This window comes from Myotis daubentonii, chromosome 2 (assembly GCF_963259705.1).
Source record: "Myotis daubentonii chromosome 2, mMyoDau2.1, whole genome shotgun sequence".
NCBI lineage: Eukaryota > Metazoa > Chordata > Mammalia > Chiroptera > Vespertilionidae > Myotis > Myotis daubentonii.
This window is the reverse complement of record NC_081841.1, coordinates 178,320,303-178,342,708: the sequence shown is the minus strand read 5'-3', so window position 1 is coordinate 178,342,708 and position 22,406 is coordinate 178,320,303. Positions and strand designations below refer to the sequence as shown.

The 22,406-nt window shown below is 43.9% G+C and overlaps 1 protein-coding gene across 3 annotated transcripts in view; it reads left to right on the top strand.

Annotated features, from left to right (window-relative positions):
- ABCC4 (ATP binding cassette subfamily C member 4) overlaps positions 1–22,406 on the top strand; it is a 237,282-nt gene that overhangs the window by 45,593 nt on the left and 169,283 nt on the right. For all 3 annotated transcript variants that reach the window (XM_059684967.1, XM_059684966.1, XM_059684968.1), the window contains one exon: positions 10,861–11,085. In XM_059684967.1, coding sequence (XP_059540950.1) covers positions 10,861–11,085 — 225 coding nt within the window. The remainder of the gene's footprint in view (positions 1–10,860; positions 11,086–22,406) is intronic.

The following is a 22,406-nucleotide window of genomic DNA, read 5'->3' as shown; positions in this document are numbered from 1 at the left end:
TAAGTGTAGTAATAACACTAAACACTAAGCTTCTATGAGCACCTTATATGTAATATTACATTTATTCCGTTGGCCAACTCTAAACAAGGTGGAAAGTATCCTTATAACCCCATTTTAGAAAGGAGGACACACAGTGCCAAGTAGATACACATTGTGCTGAGGGTCACGCAAAGCATGAAGGACAGAGCCGCGACTCTGTCTTGGACTCTGTGATTAGAGCCTGACCATGTCTAAGACCATGTCCAGTGTCTTCAGAATCTCAGACATGTGCATCTTGGACTTGGCCTAGCTATGATAAGTAAGATGCTAAAAACTCCCTGGAGCCTGGCCGGTTTGGCTCAATGGTTGAACCAGGAGATCATGGTTTGATTCCCAGGTTGCCGGCTCCATCCCCAGTAGATGTGCAGGAGGCAGCAATCAATGATTCTCTCTCATCACTGATGTTTCTGTCTCTCTGTCCCTCTCCCTTCCTCTCTGAAATCAATAATCTATCTATCTATCTATCTATCTATCTATCTATCTATCTATCTGTATTAATAATATTTATCTGTATCTATCTATCTATCTATCTATCTATCTATCTATCTATCTATCTATCTAATGCCAAGCAACTGGAATGACCAGTTGCTATGATGTGCACTGTGGCTGGCCAACCTCCCGCGGCCCCTCCCCCCAGCTGGTCATCGTCCCCCCACCCCCACCCCCATTGGCCTCTATCGCCTGCCAGGCCAAGGGACCCCACCTGTGTACGAATTCGTACACTGGGCCTCTAGTATATAAATAAAAGAAAAGCTTTATATGCTAAAGTGGTGCTCTGCAAACCCTAACAGGCGTACAAACAAAATAAAAGAAACTCCCTGGAGCAGGAAGTCAGACTGAGGATTGAAAATTGGGGTGGCCAGGTCCCCTGGGTGCTGAAAGTGGCTAGGGCAGTGGTCAGCAAACTGCGGCTCACGAGCCACATGTGGCTTTTTGGCCCCTTGAGTGTGGCTCTTCCACAAAACACCACGTGCGGGCGCGCATGTACAGTGCAATTGAAACTTCGTGGCCCATGTGCAGAAGTTGGTATTTGCCGACCGCTGGGCTAGGGTGTTGATCTGGCAGCAGCAGCATGGTCCACTCAGATGGACCAGGGCCTTGTAGAAAGACACCTTCCACTCATTACCATCCCCAAGTGGGTGCGGTTGTGGCTGTGGCCCCGGTGACCTAAGTTCTCGAACGTTCATTCACACTCCTACGGCTCCATTCCAGGTCGGCTCCTTGAGATGGACCCAGGACGTAGTGGTCTTGGATGGGACTCAGATTGTGATTTCTCAGGTTACTCAGCAAGAGCACCTGGTTGTCTGCCGCGAGCTGGTGAATCGAAGAGTCCATGTGCATGTGCTCCGCAAGGATGGGAATCCCAGATCAGTCACTAGTGTTGGGGGCAGTTCTCTTTCGATGTCTGAACACACTTTCACATCGCAGGGTGTGCACTGGGCCTGGGGTGTTCATGGTGACAGCTGGATGGCACCGGGCAGTGCTGGTAGCAGACAAATCAGAGGTGAAGTGGTATTGGGCTTTCTCCCAGGAGTGTGCTTGCTTGTTCATGCTGCGTTCGGGTGGTTTGTGGTATAAAATTAGACAGTGGCCTAGATTCCCTAGATGAGCATGCTGTTCATTTGAACTGTGTGTTTAAGATAATAACTGGCAGAACTCTTCGTTGTGATGCAGTGAATGAAGTTCAGGGGCCACTAAGGGTCATTAGAGCTCAGCTAGAAGTAAACCTTGAATTTCTTGTTTCTGGCAGCCAAAAGAAGCCTGAAATCCAACACAAATACTCTTGTTTTCCTAGACTTGCTTGTTGACACTGCTGTTTTGGAGATGTTGGAAATGATTTCTTAGGGTGAAACTAGTAAGGCTCTGTTTATATTTCAAAAATCATTTTCAAGTGCTGTTTGGGGTTTTCAGTGATTAAAACTAGTTACTGAGTTAGCTGGGATGAATGTTAGTTTAATGATTGATTTCTTGAAGCAGCTTCCCATTTTGTGGTCTTATGTCTATGCTCCTTGTTGGTCTTTGCATTTTAGATAGTGGAGGATCTAAACTCAACCTGGGATTTTCTAGAAAGCTCAAGGCCTGAGAATTATCAAAGCGTGGGCAGGGCCTTCCCTGGGCCCCGCTGGCAGCAACCAGGGGAGGAGGCTGGGTGACGCCGGCCCAAGGCAAGGCTTTTCAGGTTGGGATTTCAAAGTAGTGAAAACCTCTGTCCTACAGAATTGAGAAATGATTATATGCTTGGAGAAACAGGCACCAGGCTGGTGATGAACGCGGTGTTCTTATAGGCCAGCGCTAATTAGAAGGGAACAGCCAGTGAGTTCCCAGCACTCCTGGGCCCTGGTGCACCGCCATGGAGACTGCAATGGGGAAGGAGCAAGTCTCTTTCCATCCAGAGCCCTCAGGGTAGAGGGGAGGAGCCTGAAGCCTCTTCTAGGGCCAAACCTTGGGGAAGGCCACCTCCCCAGTCCTGGGGCCTTTTCTTGGAGAGATGAGGTCTCTGCCTGCTGGTATGTTTATGATATGGCCTCAAAGAGCTGCTGTGGGTTCTCCCGGCCCCTTCCCCTGAGAGGGGAGGAGTGGGCTATCCCATGACCTTTGGAAAAATGCTGGCCTTTGTCTGAGGTCACTGTAGCAGATTATCTTTGGTCCAGGAGGCTGTAGAAAGGCAAACATTTCGTGTTGAAACTAAGCAGCTGGACAAGAAATAAACAGACAAACAAAACTCTGAGTAGAATGTATGCCTCAACTTAGGGCTGATTCTCTGAGAGCGGTACTGGGCTTTTTTTTTTTTTTTATATTTCCCAGATCTTTCTTCCAGGTGTCCCTCACCTCCGCCCAAGCCGGGTGAAGAAATTGCTAAAATAATTGTGGGCCAGGAGCAACCACTGAGAGCTACACAGCAAAGGAGAGATGGAGGGAGCATCCAAAAAAGCTAACAGGAGACCCTCAGAGCAGACCTGCAGTGTACACCCTGCTGGTTCCAGGCACATAGCACTAGCATGGCAATATCCACAGCAATGACCCTGAGTCGTTAACAAGGGAATGCTTCTCAGTCCATTTTAAGAAATCAGGGAAGTAGCCCTGCGGGTGTGGCTCAGTGGTTGAGCATCGACCTATGAACCAGGAGGTCACGGTTCGATTCCCAGTCAGGGCACATGCCCAGGTTTCCGGCTCTATCCCCAGTAGGAAACGTGCAAGAGGCAGCTGATTGATGATTCTCTCTCATCATTGATGTTTCTGTCTCTCCCTTCTTCTCTCTGAAATCAATAAAAGATATTTAAAAAAAAAGTCAGGGAAGTAGGTGACTTATTTTAAAAGGATTGCATTCAAAATGGTTAAAATAAAAATCTGCCCAGAAGTGAAACTTTCCATTACTATCTAGGAAAATTGGCCTTTAGGAATGATTTCAGTTAAGATTTCTCGTTCTGCCATGATTGCCTCTAAACAGCAGCGTGTTTTCCAAGCCCTTTGTGAAACCAGCCTCTGCCAGTCTTTGCTGCCAAGCATGGAGTAGGTCCCGTCCAGGACTTGTGTGCAATACACGTGGTCATGGCTTACACTTATTCTCATGCTGGGTTCCGAGCACACTTCACTGTCTCAGCTCCTGTAGTTGTTCCAGGATTTCTCTTAGGTAGACAAGGCAGGCATTTTCACCGATGAGGGCCTGGAGGGCATATGATGGCTTAGAGTCCTGTGCCTTACAAGTAGCCGGTTTGGTCTCTGAAGCAAATGTTCTAATTCCTAGGCCAGTGCCCTTTGCATTCCGTCCTGATGCTTTCTTCCCTGCCACACCCCCTCCCACGGATGAGAGAGCCCAGAGTAGGTGTGTGTTTTCTGACAGTAGCTGTGTGCTCCTCTGTCAGCTGCTTCATACAGTGTGTTTTCCCCCCTGCAAGTTTGTAAGGACATTCAAAAACAGAAAAATAGAATAGGATTGACACGGGAGAAGCTCAGAAAACAGACTAGGAGTTATCCTTCTGTAAGGGCATTGACATTTATAAAGGAAATCTCCATGTGATGGCTCTAAATCACTAGCAAATCTTAGTGAAGAAGTGTAAGAAGAAAAAGCTGTACAACAAACTCAACTCTATCCTTATTTTACCATGCTTTTCCTATTAACCCCTCATTTTGTCTTTACCTGAAGATGGTATTTAAGGTAGTGATTTGAAATTACTCGGTTTTTCTGGGCACCTCCCATGTATACAGGATATGTGCATATTAATGAGCTTCTATTAGTTTTTCTCTTGTAATTTTATCTTTTATTACAAGGGGTCTCAGCCAAGAACTCAGAAGGGTAGAGAGAGAATTCCTTTCTTTCCCTATCAACACTAATAAAAGAGAAAAATGGTAATTGGCGTACGAGCTACCCTTTTCATTGGCTAATCAGGGCTATATGCAAATTAACTGCCAACTAAGATTGGCAGTTAACTGCCAACAAGATGGCGGTTAATTTGCATATGTAGGCACAATGCAGGGAGGCGAAAGGGAAAGCAGGAAGAAGCCCCCTGCTACTGACAGTGATCGGAAACCCAGGGGGGAGCTAAGAGCTGGGGGGCAGGGCAAAGGTGGCCCTGAGGCCGCCTTTGCCCTGCCCCCCAGCCATGATCGGAGAATCAGGTGCCTTTTCCGCCCTGGCCAGTGATAGCAGGAAGTAGGGGTGGAGCCAGCGATGGGAGCTGGGCACGGTCGAAGCTGGCAGTCCCAGGAGCTAGGGGCCCCTTGCCTGGGCCTAAAGCGAAGCCCACGATCGTGGGGCCGCTGCAGCTGTGGGTCCCTGCTGCCCGGGCCGGACGCCTCAGCCAGAGGCATCCTGCAGGGGCAGGGGCGGAGCCCGTGCAATCGCGGCCCCCCCCCCCCCCCCCACTGCAGTTCCCCGCTGCCTGGGCCGGACGCCTAGGCCAGAGGAGTCAGGCCTGGGCAAGAGGCCAATCCTGTGATTGGAGGGTGATGGGGGTCAACGCCTGAGGGCTCCCAGTATGTGAGAGGGGGCAGGCTGGGCTGAGGGACACTCCCCCCCCCCCCCCCCGCCACCCAGTGCACGAATTTCGTGCACTGGGCCCCTAGTAGGGTAATAAACACTTATGTAACCCTAAGCCAGCTTTAGTAGTTATCAACTCATGACCAGTCTTGATTCATCTGAACCCCTACTCATTTAACTTCCCAAGATTATTTTGAAGCATTTCCTAGACATCACATCATTTTATCTATATTGTTTTTTTGTTAATTGGGATATTTTTTTCGTTGCTTTTCAGAGAGAGAGTGGAAGCGAGTGTGGGAGGAGAAGAAAAGAGAAAGGAAGAGAGAAGGGGAGAGGGATAGAGGAGGGAGACACACACCAATGTAAGACATAGGAACTGATTGTCTCCCTCATGCACCTCACCATGGGTGGGTAGCTAACCTGTAACCCAGTTTTGTGCCCTTGACTGGGAATTGAACCTGAGACCCTTCTGTCCGAGGGCTGGCTCGCTAATCACTGAGCAACTCCTGCTAGGAGTTCTAATAAATATTTTAGAATGTGTCTTTAAAAGATGTAGAATCTTGCCCGGCCGGTGTAGCTCAGTGGTTGAGCATCAACCTATGAATCAGGAGGTCACAGTTCAGTTCCCTGTAAGGGCACTTGCCTGGGTTGCAGGCTTGATCCCTAGTAGGGGGCCTGCAGGAGATAGCCAATCAGTGATTCTCATCATTGATGTTCCTGTCGCTCTCTCTCCCTCCCTTCCTCTCTGAAATCAATAAAAATATAATTAAAAAATAACAGATGTGGAATCTTTCCCTTATATAATTCTTATATGATTATTATATACAATAGTATCATTAATATCTAGACAGCATTCATATTTCTTTGTCTTCATTTCTTGTAGTTGAATGCATATCCAAATAAGATGCATTTAGTTGATACAGGTTCTATGTGTTAAGGGACAGGAGATGTCCTCATCTCCCCTGGTTACTAGTGGGGGTGGACTTCTGGGGATATTCTGAGGAAACGAAATATCTGAGATTCCCATAGGAGGATGTGATATTGTAGAAAGCTTTGTTTTCATGGAATTAAATCTCTGAGTTTCCAAAGTCCATTTCCTTTTGTCCTGCCATAAAAGAAGGTTGGCTGTGGCTTCAGTAGAGCTAAAATCGGAGCCAGTGCTCAGTGTTTTCATTCCGTATTTCCACACTCCAGTTCAGCATCAGGCTAGCTCAGCTTATGTTTCCCCAAGCAGTTCATTAGTCCATTGTGTGTGGGATCCGCAGGGCCACACAGCTATGAAAGAAACATGGGCAGGCGCAAAACGAGAGCACCACAAGCTAAGAGCCCAGAGCACAAGAGATTATGTCTTCCCACATTATCTTGTGATTACAGTAGCAACGCCCATTCTGGCCAATAATTTTTGTTCCCAGGTGTGACTGACTGACAAGCATCTTCCCCGTGTCAGCCTAACTTTATTGGGCATGTGTCTATCTTCCCTTGGTTGGATCCCTTCCCCCAGTGTTTTGCAGGGAATAGGCCAGTGATTTCCTGGGGAGTGGAAAGTTGCAGCTTCCTGGTGAAGCTGCCCAAATGATGTGCCTATAATGTCTAGCCTTCCTTTACTCCTTTCCTATTATTAATAACTAGCTAATTACAATGGTATCATGTGGGTTCCTTTTCTGTTTCCCAACTCTCCTCTCTTTTCCTCTCTGCAATGTATGTATGCATACATATATTTATGTATATATCACCTTAATCCTCACTCAAGGAAATGCTTAGAGAGAGGAGGGGCGAGAGGGAGAGAGAGGGAGAGGAGAGAGAGAGAGAGAGAGGGAGAAGAGAGAGAGAGAGAGAGAGAGAGAGAGAGAGAGAGAGAGAGAGAGACATCGAGAGAGACATCTATTGGTTGCCTTCTATATGCTCCAACCAGGAATCGAACCCACAACCTGAATATGTGCCCTGATTAGGAACTGAACTGGCAACCTTGTGGTGCACATAATGATGCTCAACCAACTGAGCCAGTCAGGCTGGTCTATTCATTTATCTATCTTCATTGATAGATTGATAGAAACCAACTTGTTTGTCTTGTAGAAATTCCTACAGTCTGGATTGAGACTGTTGTTTTCCACCCTCACCCCACTCCTACCACATGTTCTCTTAAGTTGGCTAGATCTAGAAGCTTGATCTGACTCAGCCCTCCCCCCAACCCCCCTCTCTTTGACAGGATTACTTAATATGTAGGGTTGTGTTACCTCCCTTACGAGGTACATAGAGGAACATAACATCTGTGTCTTTTGCATATGTTCATTTTGTGTATGATCATTGCTTAAGATCCATTAACTCTTTAGGGGGTTGAAAAATGGTGATATTCTAATTCTTCCCTTCTTCATTTATTGGCCAAAATATTTTCATAAAGAGAAACTTGGTTGTTAGCAACACTTTGATTACTCTTGTACAATATATCTAGGTAGGCCAAGGGATATTCTTAATTAAAAAAATATTTTTATTGATTTCAGAGAGGAAGGGAGATGGAGAGAGAGGGTCCTATGTTTCTTGTATACATGCTAGATTCTGTGCTTTCTGTAGTGACAGGATGTTGTTGGCTCTTCATGTACAGTTTTGCCCTACCCGGGAATCAGCCGTTTTCTAAACAGCCTCTTAGTGGGAAATGGTGTTTAGGGATTATAGTGTCGGCACTAGATATGCTCATTGCTGCTGGTTATTATTTCTCAATTTGCCTGGACCAAGCTAGAATATGTTCTTTTTCAAGGTAAACGTATCATGAGTGTTTTCTGGGTATTTATAGTCCAAATCATATTGAGGATGCTAGTGTGTTTACTTAATCTCATTACTCATACATCTTTATCTCTTACATCTGTATCTCTTTTCTCCCATCATCTATTTTTCTTTCTCCCAGGCCTAATCCCACTTCCCATTAAAACATAATTATTAATTTGTTTTAACTTACAGTGTCAACACTGTCACCCATAATGTGACTTCTGGAAAAAAAAATTAAGATTCTTTTGCAGTTCATATTGCCCTGTATATCACATAGGGAATGTATTTTCAAATTATTTTGTTTAAAACCACTTTCAGTTATTCTCTTTTTGTGTGGTTATGCCAACAACTGGATGGTATATATTTAGGTACATTTGCTTTATTTTACTCTGAAATTTTAGGAACTGCTTTTTAAAAATGTGTTTGGTTTATATTGTGGTGTAATGTTTTGTTGGTTCCAAGGTCAACAAAATCAGGAGAGGCTGATTTTAAAGAAGGCTGTTATCCTTGTTCCTCCCACTCTATTCCCTCTTTCCCTTTAGAGGTAACTTTAGAAACAAAATACGATTCTTTTTTTTTTTGCCTTTTTGCCTTTTTCTCCCCTGCAAAAAGCTTTACTGTTTCATTTGGTCCAATGCATAGGAAAGGGCTCCCGGGTGGTTAAAAGAATCGCTAGAGGTTTTGGGGAGAGGCTCAGGCAAAAGCCAGACACTGGGGGAATGCAGAGGGGCCCCTCAAAGGCCTCTGGGCTCCAAAGGCTCCTAGTGAGCCTTTCGAAGAGATACTCGCCCAGTCCAGCCTGGGGGCCAGCCAGCCTGCAGAGGTTGGTCAGATGGTCGCCCATCTTCGTGATGAGTATCACCTCCTCATCCAGGAAGTGGTTCTCCAGGAAGTCACAGAGCTGAGGGTCTGCACGGGTAGAACCCAAGGCATGCAGCTCCAAAAGGGCCTGGTTCAGGTTCCTCTCCAAGGCCAGGGCAGCTTCCATGGCGTCCAGAGTTTTGCCTCACTCATCTTGGGAAGGCTTCAGTACATCTTAAAAGAGAATGCGGCCACTACGCTGGTTTTGCATCTTCAGGATTAGCTCAGTGCCAAAGGGTCACAAGGTCAGTTCCCAGTCAAGGGCATGTATCTGGGTTGTGGGTTCACTGTCTGCTCCTGGGTCTGGGCAGTGCGGGAGGCAACCAGTCCATGTGTCTCTCTCACATTGATGTCTCTCTCTTTCTCCCTCCCTCCCTCTCTTCTACTCTCTCTGAAAATCAATGGAAGAAATATCCTCAGGTGAGGATTAAAAATAAAATAAGATCAAGCAAGAGTGGACAGATGAGTGGGAAGGTATGGGCCAGGAACTGGCAGTACTTATCAGTGAGCTTATTTGCTTGACTGGATTGTCAAGTACTGTCTCTCCGCAGAAGATTCCAGGTGCTTGGCAGTAACTTTTTGTACTGGGTTTGTTGCCTCTATCAGTATTCTGATTGATAGGTGACAATGCTCTTATCATTCTCTTGTAATTATACCCATGTTAGGCTTAAATGGGAGCTGAGTAGCAGGCAACACTGACTCCCGGAGACAGTGATGCGTTGTTTAAAGTTCAGGACTGCAGGTGTTACCTCAGGGCTTCTGGTGGATAGCCCCCGGGTCGCGTGCAGCCCCTCGCTATTCCTGGGTTGGGGCTGTCCCACGTGCACAGTTTGACGTTCTTGCTCCAGCTTTTCATCTCAGTGTCCTGTTGTTAAAGTCTGTTTTATGACCCCCCTGCGTTAGGGTTCTTTTGTAAATTACTTCTTCCTCCTGGGGCGAGTAAAAGGGCGTGCTGGAAAATGTAACAGCGAGTCTTTGTGTTCTTGCGATCTGATCATCTTACTCATAATTCTTCAACTAAACAGTGTTCCCTTACCTCTAAATAGTAGATGGAAACTTCTGTGACCTCTTGGAAGGTGAAGCTCATGGTTATGTGTGTGTATGTGCATATGCAGGACAGGGTGCTGTTTTTTTGTTTTCTTCATATTATATTTTTACTGATTTCAGAGAGGAAGGGGGCGGGAGAGAGAGAAACATCAATGATGAGAGAGAATCATTCATCAGCTGCCTCTTGCACGCCTCCTGCTGGGAATCGAGCTTGCAACCCAGGCATGGACCCTTGACTGGAACCAAACCCGGGACCCTTCAGTCTGCAGGCTGACACTCTATCCACTGAGCCAAACCAGTTAGGGCTGTTGGTGGGGTTTTAATGTTATACCCATTTGAGGGACAGGGTCATCTCTGTAGATATCCTGATCGGGCACTACTAGTTGGTTGAGAAGAAAATGCATGTTCACTTTATTTAATGTTTAGTTCTTTGGATTCTTCCTTTCTTTTGTGCATAGGTCCCTCACCTCAGACAGATAGGAAAGAGCTATCAAAAGCAAACCTGCCCATTGTTTACATGTCTCTGTTAATAAAGACGGACTGCTTAAAAGGAAATGCTTGTTTCAGAGTTGAGTTCTTTAAAGATTTCCAAATTTTTGGCGTTTTGCCTTTTTTTTTCTTTTAAAAATACATATATTTTATTGATTTTTTTACAGAGAAGAAGGGAGAGGAATAGAGAGTTAGAAACATCGATGAGGGAGAAACATCGATCAGCTGCCTCCTGCACATCCCCTACTGGGGATGTACCCGCAACCAAGGTACATGCCCTTGATCGGAATCGAACCCGGGACTCTTGAGTCCGCAGGCCGATGCTCTATCCACTGAGCCAAACTGGTTAGGGCGGCATTTTGTCTTTTGAGAAGTCAGTGGAGGAAATGATGTCGAGGGCCTGTGTTTACTTTTGGTGGCTTGGATTTGCACTGGATGTTTGGATTTCTTTGAAGGGGAGAAATGTACCTTACATAGGAGGAAGTAGTTTGTGGAGTGAAGTGGCCATTTGTCATGGAGGGGCAAGGTTTGCTGTTTCTTTGCTTTTAGTCTCGGGGAAGAAAACACTTTCCCTAAAACTTATACAGGAGGCAAGCCCAATGACTCCTAACTCATTGGTGTAGGATTTTAATTGTTGCCTTGTATGGCTTGTATGTCTAATTGAGGCCTTTTTATTTCCCTTTTAGGAAGGCACCAAAGTAATCCAGCCCTTACTTTTGGGGAAAATTATTAATTATTTTGAAAATCATGGTCCCACTAATTCTGTGACTTCCCAAGACGCCTATATCTATGCCACGGTGCTGACTACCTGCACGCTCCTTTTGGCCATCCTGCATCACCTATACTTCTATCACGTGCAGTGTGCTGGGATGAGGTTAAGAGTAGCCGCGTGCCATATGATTAATGTGAAGGTAAGTGTCATTTGGTATGAAACTGTGCACCTCACCTGAAGCATCAGAAGTATTTTGGGAAAGTTCTACCTAACCTAAAATTTTTCTAAATAGAAGCATTTAAATCTTACTTAAAGAAGCTTGATGTTTGCATCAGGCTATTTTTTTTTTTTTTAAGAAACACACAAACTTTACCAATATAGAATGAGTTTTCTATGAGATCATATCAGGGCTGCCTTTGATAACATTTGACCTCAGGCTGTTGCAAAATACTTGTAATGTAATCTAATGAAAAATGCATCAGATTGATTTAAGCATAAAACATTTTCTTTGTTTTCATGCCTAAACCTCAGTTATATTTGTAGAAGTTTTATTGTTGTTGTTCATTAAAACCATCATTTACAACAACTTTGTATTTAAAAGTGACCATCAGTGAAATGGGATCTGTAAAATGAAATCTACAAAGATGTATTTGAGAAAGGGAATGATGATTTTTTTAAATGAATTATTTAACTGTGTTCAATGTGAATTTATTAACTATAGAAAACCGTAAATGGAAGCCACGTATAGACTCACTGTATTCTATAATTATGGTTGTTTTTAGTAGTATTAAAGAAAAATTGGGTGTTGGGGATAAAACTCTAAATTTCATATATATATATTTTACTAATTTTGGAGAGAAAAATGGTTTCATCTATTTTATGTCGCTTTTCAATTAAGTTACTATTATGTAAAGTTATTATTATGTACAGTACTTTTTTCCCCTTTAGTGTGCATGGTAGCAGTTTTAGTGATAAGACCCCATTTGATGTGTTCAGTTTTTTATATTGAGAAATGCCATGAAAATATCCTGTTATTTACCTTGGTCTTAACCTTTTATAAAAGGAGTGAATATTTCAGGTATCTTTACAAAGGACTTGCCACAGATACGCCAGTGTCAGGAGCTAAAGAGCTTTGTATAAACGTGATCCTGGACATTTCTTTGCCCTGGGCTGTCGGCTTTAAAAAACACCCCCCCCCCCCCCCCAAATTAACAGTATTTGAAATTTGCTAAGAGAGTTCATCTTAACTGTACTCACAGCCCCACTACAGATAACTGTGTAAGGTGATAGATATGGTAATTAGTTTGACTATAGTAATCATTTCTGAATATATATGTGTATCAAAACATCATGCTGTATACCTTGAATATATACAATGTTTATTGAAAAAATAAAATCTTCATTGAAAAATAAAACCGGGCAATATAAGTATTGCTTCTTTTACCTAGTTGCTACTTATCTTGAGCTTCTGTATCTTGTGAACACTTTTCTTGCAAAATGCAAGATGTCTTCTCCACATCTTCCTGTGGGCTGCATCTTACTCATCTTGGAATTGTGTGAATCCGGAGGCCTGGCATCTCATTGTCTGTGGTAGGCCACAACGGGTAAGTCTGGTTTCCTCTTCTGTGACATGGATTATTGTTTTTTTTTCATCCTCACCCGAGGATATTTTTCCATTGATTTTTGGGGAGAGTGGAAGAGAGAGGGAAAGGCAGAGAGAAACATTGATGTGAGAGAAACACATTGTTTGGTTGCTTCCTGCAACCACCCCAACCAGGGCCTGGCTGGGGAGGAGTCTGCAACCACAGTACATGCCCTTGACCGGAATAGAACCCAGGACCCGTTGGTTGGCAGGCTGACACTCTAGCCAATGAGCCAAACCAGCTAGGGCATAGAAATAGTAGCAGTGCTGGTACACTTAACTCGGGGTCTCCATTGTCACTGTCATTGTCGTCGTCGTCCTCCTCCTCCTCCTCCTCATCTTTGTTATTCTGTTGCACTCCTTTCTGCCATTCAGGAGAATACTCAGGTTTATTTTTAAGTTAGCTAGATTTTGTATTTCCAGGTCATGTTTAGCCTCCATAAATAAGCAAGACATTTCACTAGCACTCTGCTCTGAAATCTGTAAACACTGTAGTCAGGTTTGAGGTGACAGTTCAAGCAAAGCTCTTTGCAGCTCAGGTGAGTTGCTGTTTTTCTTGCTTTTCTCACTAACGCTTTGGAACATTGCCCTTGGGAAATCCAATCTGACTTAATTAGCTCATGCAAACATCTCTCATGGGTATTAATTTGCCAACTTGATTAGCCTTAAAGAATTGACCCTTTACAGAGTCAAGCATTGCTTTGGGTTAAACCATAGACGGAACCTGAAATTCCAGAAACGTGGGAAAGACAGATTTCCTCAGGCACTGCCTTGTATCTAGAATCTTGCTGAGGTGAAGAAATGACACTTTATCACAGGAGGGCTGATGGCTTCTGGCAAAACCTGACACTGCAGTGCAGCTCTGAACTCTGAACTTTTGCAGTTTATGCTCAGATCCAACCTCCTAATCTCCCACCTGCGGAGAAAATCAGGTTGGCTGTTATAAATGGAATGGCTGTTAAGCTCATTTTGAATATTGAATGACTTTTTGGGATGTATCATATATAAAAATGACTTGTCATTTATTTACCTTTGCACAGCTTTGGTAAAATTACTTTTGGCTCTTGATCATTGATTTTATTGTGGTAAAATATGCATAATGTAAAATTGACTGTTTTTTAACTTTATGTATTTTTTATTTTATTTATTTTTTAAATATATTTTATTGATTTTTTACAGAGAGGAAAGGGAGAGCGATAGAGAGTTAGAAACATCGATGAGAGAGAAACATCGATCAGCTGCCTCCTGCACACTCCCTACTGGGTATGTACCCGCAACCAAGGTACATGCCCTTGTCCAGAATCGAATCTGGGACCCTTGAGTCCGAAGGCCGATGCTCTAGCCACTGAGCCAAACCGGTTAGGGCTTAACTTCTTCTTTTTTTTTTTTTAAATGGTATTGATGACATTCACGTTGATGTGCAGCCATTCCCACTATTCATCTCTAGGACTTTATCTTCCCAAACTGAAACTCTTTACCCATTAAACACTAGCTCCCCCAACCCCTCTCTCCACAGGCAGCAGCATTCTACTTCCTATCTGTATGAATTTGCCTCTTCCAGGTACCTAATATAGGCGGAATCATACATTGTCATTTTGTATCTGGCTCATGTCATGTAGCCCAATGTCTTCAAGGTCATCCATGTTGTAAAATGTGTCAGAATTTAACTCCTTTTTAAGGCCGAGTAGCAGTCCATTGTAGGTATATACCGTATTTTGGTGTTTGTTTTTTTTTTTAAATTTCAATTCTTTATTGTTGAAAGTATTACATATGTCTCCTTTTCCCCCCATTGACCTCTCCCTGACTGCCCCCTTCCCCCAGCACAGGCCCTCACCTTCCTACTGTCTGTGTCCCTTGGTTATGCTTATATGCATGCATACAAGTCCTTTGGTTGATCTCTTAACACGCCCCCCTATCCCCTGCCCCCAGAAACTAATGAACAAATACAGATCCACATGTTGTTTATCCATTCATCTGTCGTGGACACTTGGGTTGTTGCCACCTTTTGGCTATTGTGAGTAATGCTGCTGCGAACATGGTTACACAGATCTCTTTTCAAGTCTGTGCTTTCAGTTCTTTTGGGTATATACCCAGACGTGGAATTGTTGGATTATATGATATTATTATGTTGGATTTTTTGAAGAATGGCCACACTGTCCTCCATAGTGGCTATATCATTTTACATTGACACTTGATCATTGACTTTTCTGTGTAAGTTGAGGAACAAATGAAGTTTTGATGAAGCATGACATTTTGTTTGGATCAGTGGTTCCCCTTGGTCTGTTGAACAGGTGGTCTGTTCAGGTTCCTCAGATCTTTGCAGTGGTTCTCAACCTTCCTAATGCCGCGACCCTTTAGTACAGTTCCTCATGTTGTGGTGACCCCCAACCATAAAATTATTTTCGCTGCTACTTCATAACTGTAATTTTGCTACTGTTATGAATCGTAATGTAAATATCTGATATACAGGATGTATTTTCATTGTTACAAATTGAACATAATTAAAGCATAGTGATTAATCACAAAAACAATATGTAATTATATATGTGTGTTCCAGTGGTCTTAGGCGACCCCCAAAGGGGTCGCGACCCACAGGTTGAGAACCGCTGCTTTAGGGCAATTTCCAGAACCTTTTACCGAATGAAGGGATTGTTCGACACAGGCTGTTTTTTTTCTTTCCCCTGTATAAAACAGACTGGCATTAAGAACACAAGTCCCTCACACAACAGTGTTTTGATCATTGTACTTTATCATTTTAAAGCGTTACCGCACGCCACTGGGTATATTGCCAGTATGGGTTGCTGTCACCTCTGCAATGAGAGCAGTGGCTCGCTTCCTGTCTTTGTTCTTGGCTGGACACAGAAGAAGGAAGACATGTCCAGCTTCAAGTCTCAACAGGCTACTTCCCCGGCTTAGAGCACAGGAGGTGGGGCAGGGCTGGGGGAAGACAGTAGCTCAGGCACGGTGAGCCCGGATTGGAGACAGCTGACCATCTCCATCTGTGCCACTGGTGGGACTATATCCCCCGTCTGCCAGCCTGACCTTGGCCTTGGGACTGGGTGGAAGTGAGCCTGAATGTTACAAGTCTTTAGACCTGGGGCAGGCAGGATGACAGTCTCAAGAATCAGGATGGTCTTGTGGTATGTCACAGAGATTTGTTCGCATTATAAAATGTATACAGTACAGAGATTTTCCTTAAGATCTTTGGCCTAGTTGGCTCTTAGGTTTCCTGACTTTGTGTGCAGATTGAAGAACGCTAGCAGTTCCCACAGTGGATCCCGAATGCCAGGGGAAGCAGAGCTGTCACCGACACTGCTCTCTGCCACTTGCTTCGTGGTGCAGATTTCCTTGCAGAATTGAATCAGTTTGGCCAGACTTCTTATTCTGCCTAAACTCTGGTTGTGACTCTTCATTTTTTAAGAGTTACATAAAGTATAGTTTGTGGGAGAGTATTTGTCTTTATTTTCAACTTCTAAGGTGAGCCGATTCCCTGTAGACTTCCTAGTTTCCCTTTATTCTTTGTGGTAGATCTGCCTGACCAGAATTTGTGTACGGTCGATCGTGGCTTATTCCCAGCTGGGGTTGAACATGATCACGCTCTGTCTTCTTGTTGCAGCTCTCGTACTGAACACAGGTGTCATTTTCACGGTCTACTTAGTGCCTGTTTTCTGCATTTTTTGGGGGTGATTTTGCTCCTGTGCTGTCTGGTACCCCTCAGCACCAGAAGACTGTGATGTGCCTTATGGAGAAAATACCTGTGTCAGATAAGCTTGTTTCGGGTGTGAGTTATCCTGCTTTGGGCCATTAGTCCAGTGTTAATGAATTGACAATAGATGTTAAGTAAGTTGTCTTTAAACAGAAACAAGGTTATGTATGTATTGATCAGTTGATGAAAATGCTGTTACCAGAAGCTGGTAGAAACCTAACCCTGTATTTCCCGTAGGAGCAATTAATAATCACTCATCATGTTCACAGTGACTGTATAGAACATAACTGTCATGAATAATGAGAGTCGACTACTGATATTTATTTACCCAATACATCTCAAGGGGGGGGGGTGACTTTTATAGATCAATGTTCTATTTAGAGAAATATTTTTACTCACTTTAGGTAAGTGTATTTTTAATTTTTTAAGTGATGTACAGATGGTACCCAATTTATGGTGGTTTGATTTTATGATTTTTCAGCTTTATGATGGCGTGAGAGCTGTATGGATTAAGCAGAAAGCATATATCGAGTTTTGAATTTTAATCTTTTCCTGGACTAGTGATAGGCGGTATGATACTCTGTGAGGCTGGGCAGCGGCAGTGAGCACAGCTCCCAGTCAGCCCAGCCACCCGATCTCAAGAGTGAACAACCAGCACTCTACACTGCGCTGTGTTGCCAGTGTTTTTTGGTTATTGCATCTTGTGTTTTCTCATTCTGTCATGTCTACTAAATGGCTGTCTCTGCCTCCTGCTTCTGGTGAGAACCTCAAGACGATCATCCATGTGTAGGCTCATGTAAGTGTCCTGAGCACGTTGAAGGTAGGCTAGCCGAAGCTATGATGTTCCATAGGTTTGGTACATTGCAAACATGCATTTTTTGACTTACAATATTTTAAAGGTGCCGTGTATTTACTAGGACATAACCAACCTCATGGTAAGTGGAGGGGCATCTGCAGCTCTCATTATAGAATTCTGTAATTTGAGGCAAATGCATGCTCCTTGTGCCCACACCAATTAGATTTCGTATTTTTAGGTACCCTTCATCTTTCTGAGTGAAGGACTCTTCCCTTTCCTTTAGTCCTTTCTCTTAAGACCTGTCTTCCCTTGACCTTTTTATTTCTCCTTTCCAGGCATTTCTCTAGCTCAGTTCTGTTTTAAGCCCAGTGTCAAGATATCAGGGGTCCTTTATCACAGACTGAGAAGGAAGTAGAAGGAGCCCTTCCAGAATGCAGAGAGAGGCTAAGCTTGCTCACTTCTGAGCAACGTCTGCAGCCTTCTGCAATAAATGGCGCCTGAGTTTATAAAGTCTCTCATGGCCCTAGCTGTGGAGAGCGGCTACAGTGTTTGGACAGGTTCAAGCCTCAGACTAATGAGAGGGCACAGTCCGCTTGTTGCCACGTGCAAGTCCCAGCTTGGAGGGCAGAGCCCACCCAGCACAATTATAGCCAACAGCTATAGTTGTAAGCTTGAACCTATGGTCGGAACACGTGGCCCCACGTGCCTGAGTGATGTGGGCTTGATAGAGTTCAGGCACATGTAACTGAGTAGGATCAAAACCCATGAGAATGTTGTAAACATCTTGACTACGCCCTTACTTTGCCTCGTGGAATCTGGCTATAAAATAAAGACACGGCTTGTAATCTGTGGCGCTGTTTTTCCATCAAAGAGGGCAGGGTCTCACCTAGCACCCAGCTTTATTCTCTTTTCTGTCTTTTCTAAATCCTTCACCGCCCCCACTCAGGTTCACCCTTGGCTGTGCAGGCGCAACACACCTAGCCAGTTGCTCAGTGGTTAGTGTCGGCCTGCAGATTGTCGGGTCCGGATTGCACTCACTTCCCTGACCTGGTCAGGCGTGTGGGAGGCAACCAGTCGATGTGTCCCTCTTACATTGATGTTTTTCTCTCTCTGTCTCTCCCCCACTAAGGGTTTTAAGGGAGATTTTAGGGGCAGACCCAGGGGAAGATGTCAATAGAACAGTGGTTCTCAACCTTCTGGCCCTTTAAATACAGTTCCTCATGTTGTGACCCAACCATAAAATTACTTTCGTTGCTACTTCATAACTGTAATGTTGCTACTGTTATGAATCGTAATGTAAATATCTGATATGTGGGATGGTCTTAGGCGACCCCTGTGAAAGGGTCGTTCGACCGCCAAAGGGGTGGCGACCCACAGGTTGAGAACCGCTGCAATAGAATATTCCGTAGTTTTCCAGGTGTGTTCTTTCAGGGTTGTGGTCTCCACTGATTGATTGGCTGGCACCAGGGCAGGGGGTTTTCAATCAATGCAGCTGGTCCTTAGGTGGCTGTGGCTGGTTTTGCTGCTTTTCTGGGCTTGGAGCTGAAATACAACAGATGCCTAGATGTTATCTCTAGGGAGGAAAGGTCAGGGGGTCCAAGCCGCCTGATCAGTGATGTGGTAAGGTAGTAAAGGTCACACTGGGGGCGATGTCCCACCCTCAGATTGTCCTTTGCTGGCACCAAGGACTTTCCTCCCTGGTGACCTTCTGTACCTGGCCCATCATCCTTGCTGTGCTCATGTCTGTTTAACTACATACCCGTGTAAGTTAAGGAAGGGAGAAGCTGTTTGGTTTAGCTTTCTTCAGAGAGGAAATTGCTGCTGCTGGAGGGTTATGAGTGTCCATTGCGTTCTGCCATCTGGTAACTGTGTCTTTAGGAGAAATTGCTAAATGATTTTCAAAGCGATGGTACTATATTAGGTTCCTACCAATAACATATGGGTTCCAGTGTCTTTAGATCCTCACCAAGACTTGGTATTGTCAGTGTTGTTCATTTTAATTATTCATAAGGGCATAAAGTAGTACTATCTCATTATGGTTTTGCTTTTTACTTCATTGATGACTAAAGATGTGGGGTGGAGGTGGGATGGGGCAAAATCACCCCAGTGAGAATCAGCCCCTTAGAGTGGTCTTTAATTCTGACATGGTCTTTCGGGGTGTCTCAACTTTACGCCAGGCTTGTTAGTGACGTATTAATAAGGTTTCTCCACTCTGGCTGTTCAAGAACTTCCAGTGTCCCAACTCTGCTGAACCTTGAGTGTCTGTGTTCTGCTTGCCACTCGCAGCACCAGCGGTCTGGTGAGTCTTGGGCAGTCTTGACTTGGGCCTTTGTAGCGCACTCCTCAGCTAAGGCTTTGTAGCAGCCCCCCCCCCCCCCCCCCCCCCCCGCGCGTGTGCACGCACGCACACACGACTTCGGAGACCCTTTCTGTAACCTCTATTGCTTGATGGCCTGGCCAAAGATGCCAGCTGCTCCAGCTGCCCTCTGCCTCCTCCACTCAGGGCTGCTGTGCTTTGTGGACTCCAGCCACTGTCACTGTTGGACAGTGGTCTCCTGGCAGAGAACGAGGGCAAAGGCGGTGGTCACCTCCTGAGTGTCCTTCCTCTCAAGGATCAGTCTTGCACTGCCTCTTATCTGATGCCTGAAGGCAGAATTTTGTCCAATTATGTAGTTGCTAATAACAGAGGCAGTGTGTGTGTGTGTGGGGGAGGGCGGGGGGTGGGGGAGGCAGGGCGGGGGCTGGCCCTCTATCAGTTACACAGCCATTAACCACAGCAGAGTGGCTTCACCGCTTTTATCTGCCGGATGTTTCTGGGCCCTGCAGTGGGGGAGCTGTGTGTACAGTACTGGGCGTGGTAGTATTAGCTGTAGGACATGCCTGCTCAACTTCCTTGTCAAACAAATCAAGAACAGGGGCATATTCTAGGCCAGTGGTTCTCAACCTTCCTAATGCCGAGACCCTTTAATACAGTTCCTCATGTTGTGGTGACCCCCAACCATAAAATTATTTTCGTTGCTACTTCATAACTGTCATTTTGCTACTGTGATGAATCGTAATGTAAATATCTGATATGCAGGATGTATTTAGGCGAACCCTGTGAAAGGGTCGTTCGACCCCCAAAGGGGTCGCGACCCACAGGTTGAGAACCGCTGTTCTAGGCTGAGATTCACCAGATTTTATGTCATGAGTCTTCTTTGTGTTTATTAAAAACCCAGCATCTGCTCTGGCCAGTGATCTCAGTGGTTAGAGCATGGGCCCTTGTACCAAAGGGTCTCGGGTTCAATTTCTGATCAAGGGCACATACCTGGGTTGCAGGTTCAATCCCTGGCCACCCCCTAAAAATCAATGGAAACAATATCCTCAGGTGAGTGTTAACAACAACAAAATACAACCCAGAATCTGGGTCCAATCCCAGACCTGCTCCTCAGAATTTCTAAGGAAGAGGCCTGGAAATTTAACTTGTGCCTTGGGATTCTTATGATCAGGACACCTGAGGAAGCACACTTTAGAATCAGGAAGGGCACAACAGACAAGTGCAAGGGCAGCCTGAGTATCTGTATTCCTTTTCCTGGGATTTATGCCGAAACATGGCTGATATTTGTTTTTTAAAATTCTAATTACTTTAATTAAATTGTTTTTCCTTATTTAAAAAGTTTTTATTTCTTTTTTATTCTTTTAAGATATTTTTCTAGGTTTAGAATTTTTGGTTGGTAGTTATTTTCTTTTAGGCATTCAAAGGTAATCATTTTGTTTTTTTAAATTAACACATTTGAAATTTTTAATTGTGGTAAAATACACATGGCATATTATTGACCACAGTTTCCATTTTTGATGTACATTTTAGTGGCATTACGTGCATTCTCATCATTGTGTAACCATCACCACCATCCATCTTCAGAACTCTCTCCAAAACTGAAACTGTGTCCATTAAACTATAGTTTCCCATTGCCCCTGCCATCCTCCATTCTACTTCCTGTCTCTGAATTTGCCTATTCTAGGTACCACATATAAGTGGAATCACACAGAATTTGTCTTTGGGTGACTGGCGCATTTCACTCAGCTTAATGACCTCAAGGTTAATTTAATTTTTCGAATAGGTGTAGGCCATTGAAGAAGTCATCTTTCACCCTATCCCCCAACTGTGGTGATGAACTTTTAGTTAGTAAAGGAGAAAAAGGAAGGCATTTTGAAGAGGACTCGACCCTCTCTGGCTCCCTGCTCTGAGTCAGCTGCTCTGTCTTGGTTATGTTTTCAAGTCCTCATCTACTCTCTCTGGGACCCATTAGTTGACAGTTTCTTTGTTCTTAACAGCTTTTGGGAACTAGCAGCTTTTGGGTCTGCTTCATTCCGTTGAGTAGGAGAATGTGTGATTTAGAAGACTGGGATCTGGTAAAGAATGTGACAGATCACTTTATAGGAAGGAGTTTTCCTCATTGTTTTGTGTACTTTTCTCCTAATTTCTTTATACATACTGATGGTAGACACGAAGACATTGCTGCTTTTGGTAAGGTTGGTTCTAAAAATATATGCTGTAAATAAATCATTATTCAGATAGCATCCCCTTACCTTGGTCATTTTTTCTTCTTCTGCACAGATATCTTTATTTTCTGAAATCTTCAGAGATGATGTTTAAAAGGCAATGAATAATGCAACGCATTACTTTAGGTTTGCTGCATTCCCAACCCCATCATGTTTAGTATTTGAATACATATAAGACCTTAGGAATGAGGAAAATTATATTTGTAAAATACCTTATTTTGACTAATTCTCAGTAAAATTATGTGCAGTGAGTGAGTTTGTAGAGGGCATATTGGTTCCCTTTTGTACTCCTGGTGTGAAGGGAAACATATCATTAGCAAAATAATTAGAAACTTCCTGATAGACAAAATAGGTTTAAGCACAGTTGCTGTAATAGACCAGCATATGGCCTCACATACAAATTTTTATGACTAAGCAAGCCATATTTTAGATGACAGATTGTAAGCACTTTTTGTTTTTTATAATGTTTTATTTAGAAACAGAAAACAAATACATGATCAAATCTGTATACTTTTAAAGTTGATAGAAGTTTGTTTTTCTTACCCTTCTGTTGGGGGCATGCTTCATTTCTTTTCTCTCCTTCTCACAGGCCTTTCATGCTCACATTTTTACTGTCCTGTGTTGCTCATTTTTCTCTTTTCCCGTCTTTGGTAAACCAGTCAGATAGGTGATGGGTCTGGGTGTGAGGGGTCTTTCATTATCTGGGGATGTGAATCATTTTGAATATACTACTGTCAAATTGCCTTACATATTCTTTGCATAGGTATTGGCAGACTATACTCATTAAATTGTAGTCATTTTTCTGAAAGAACATATATTGACTATCTCTTCTCT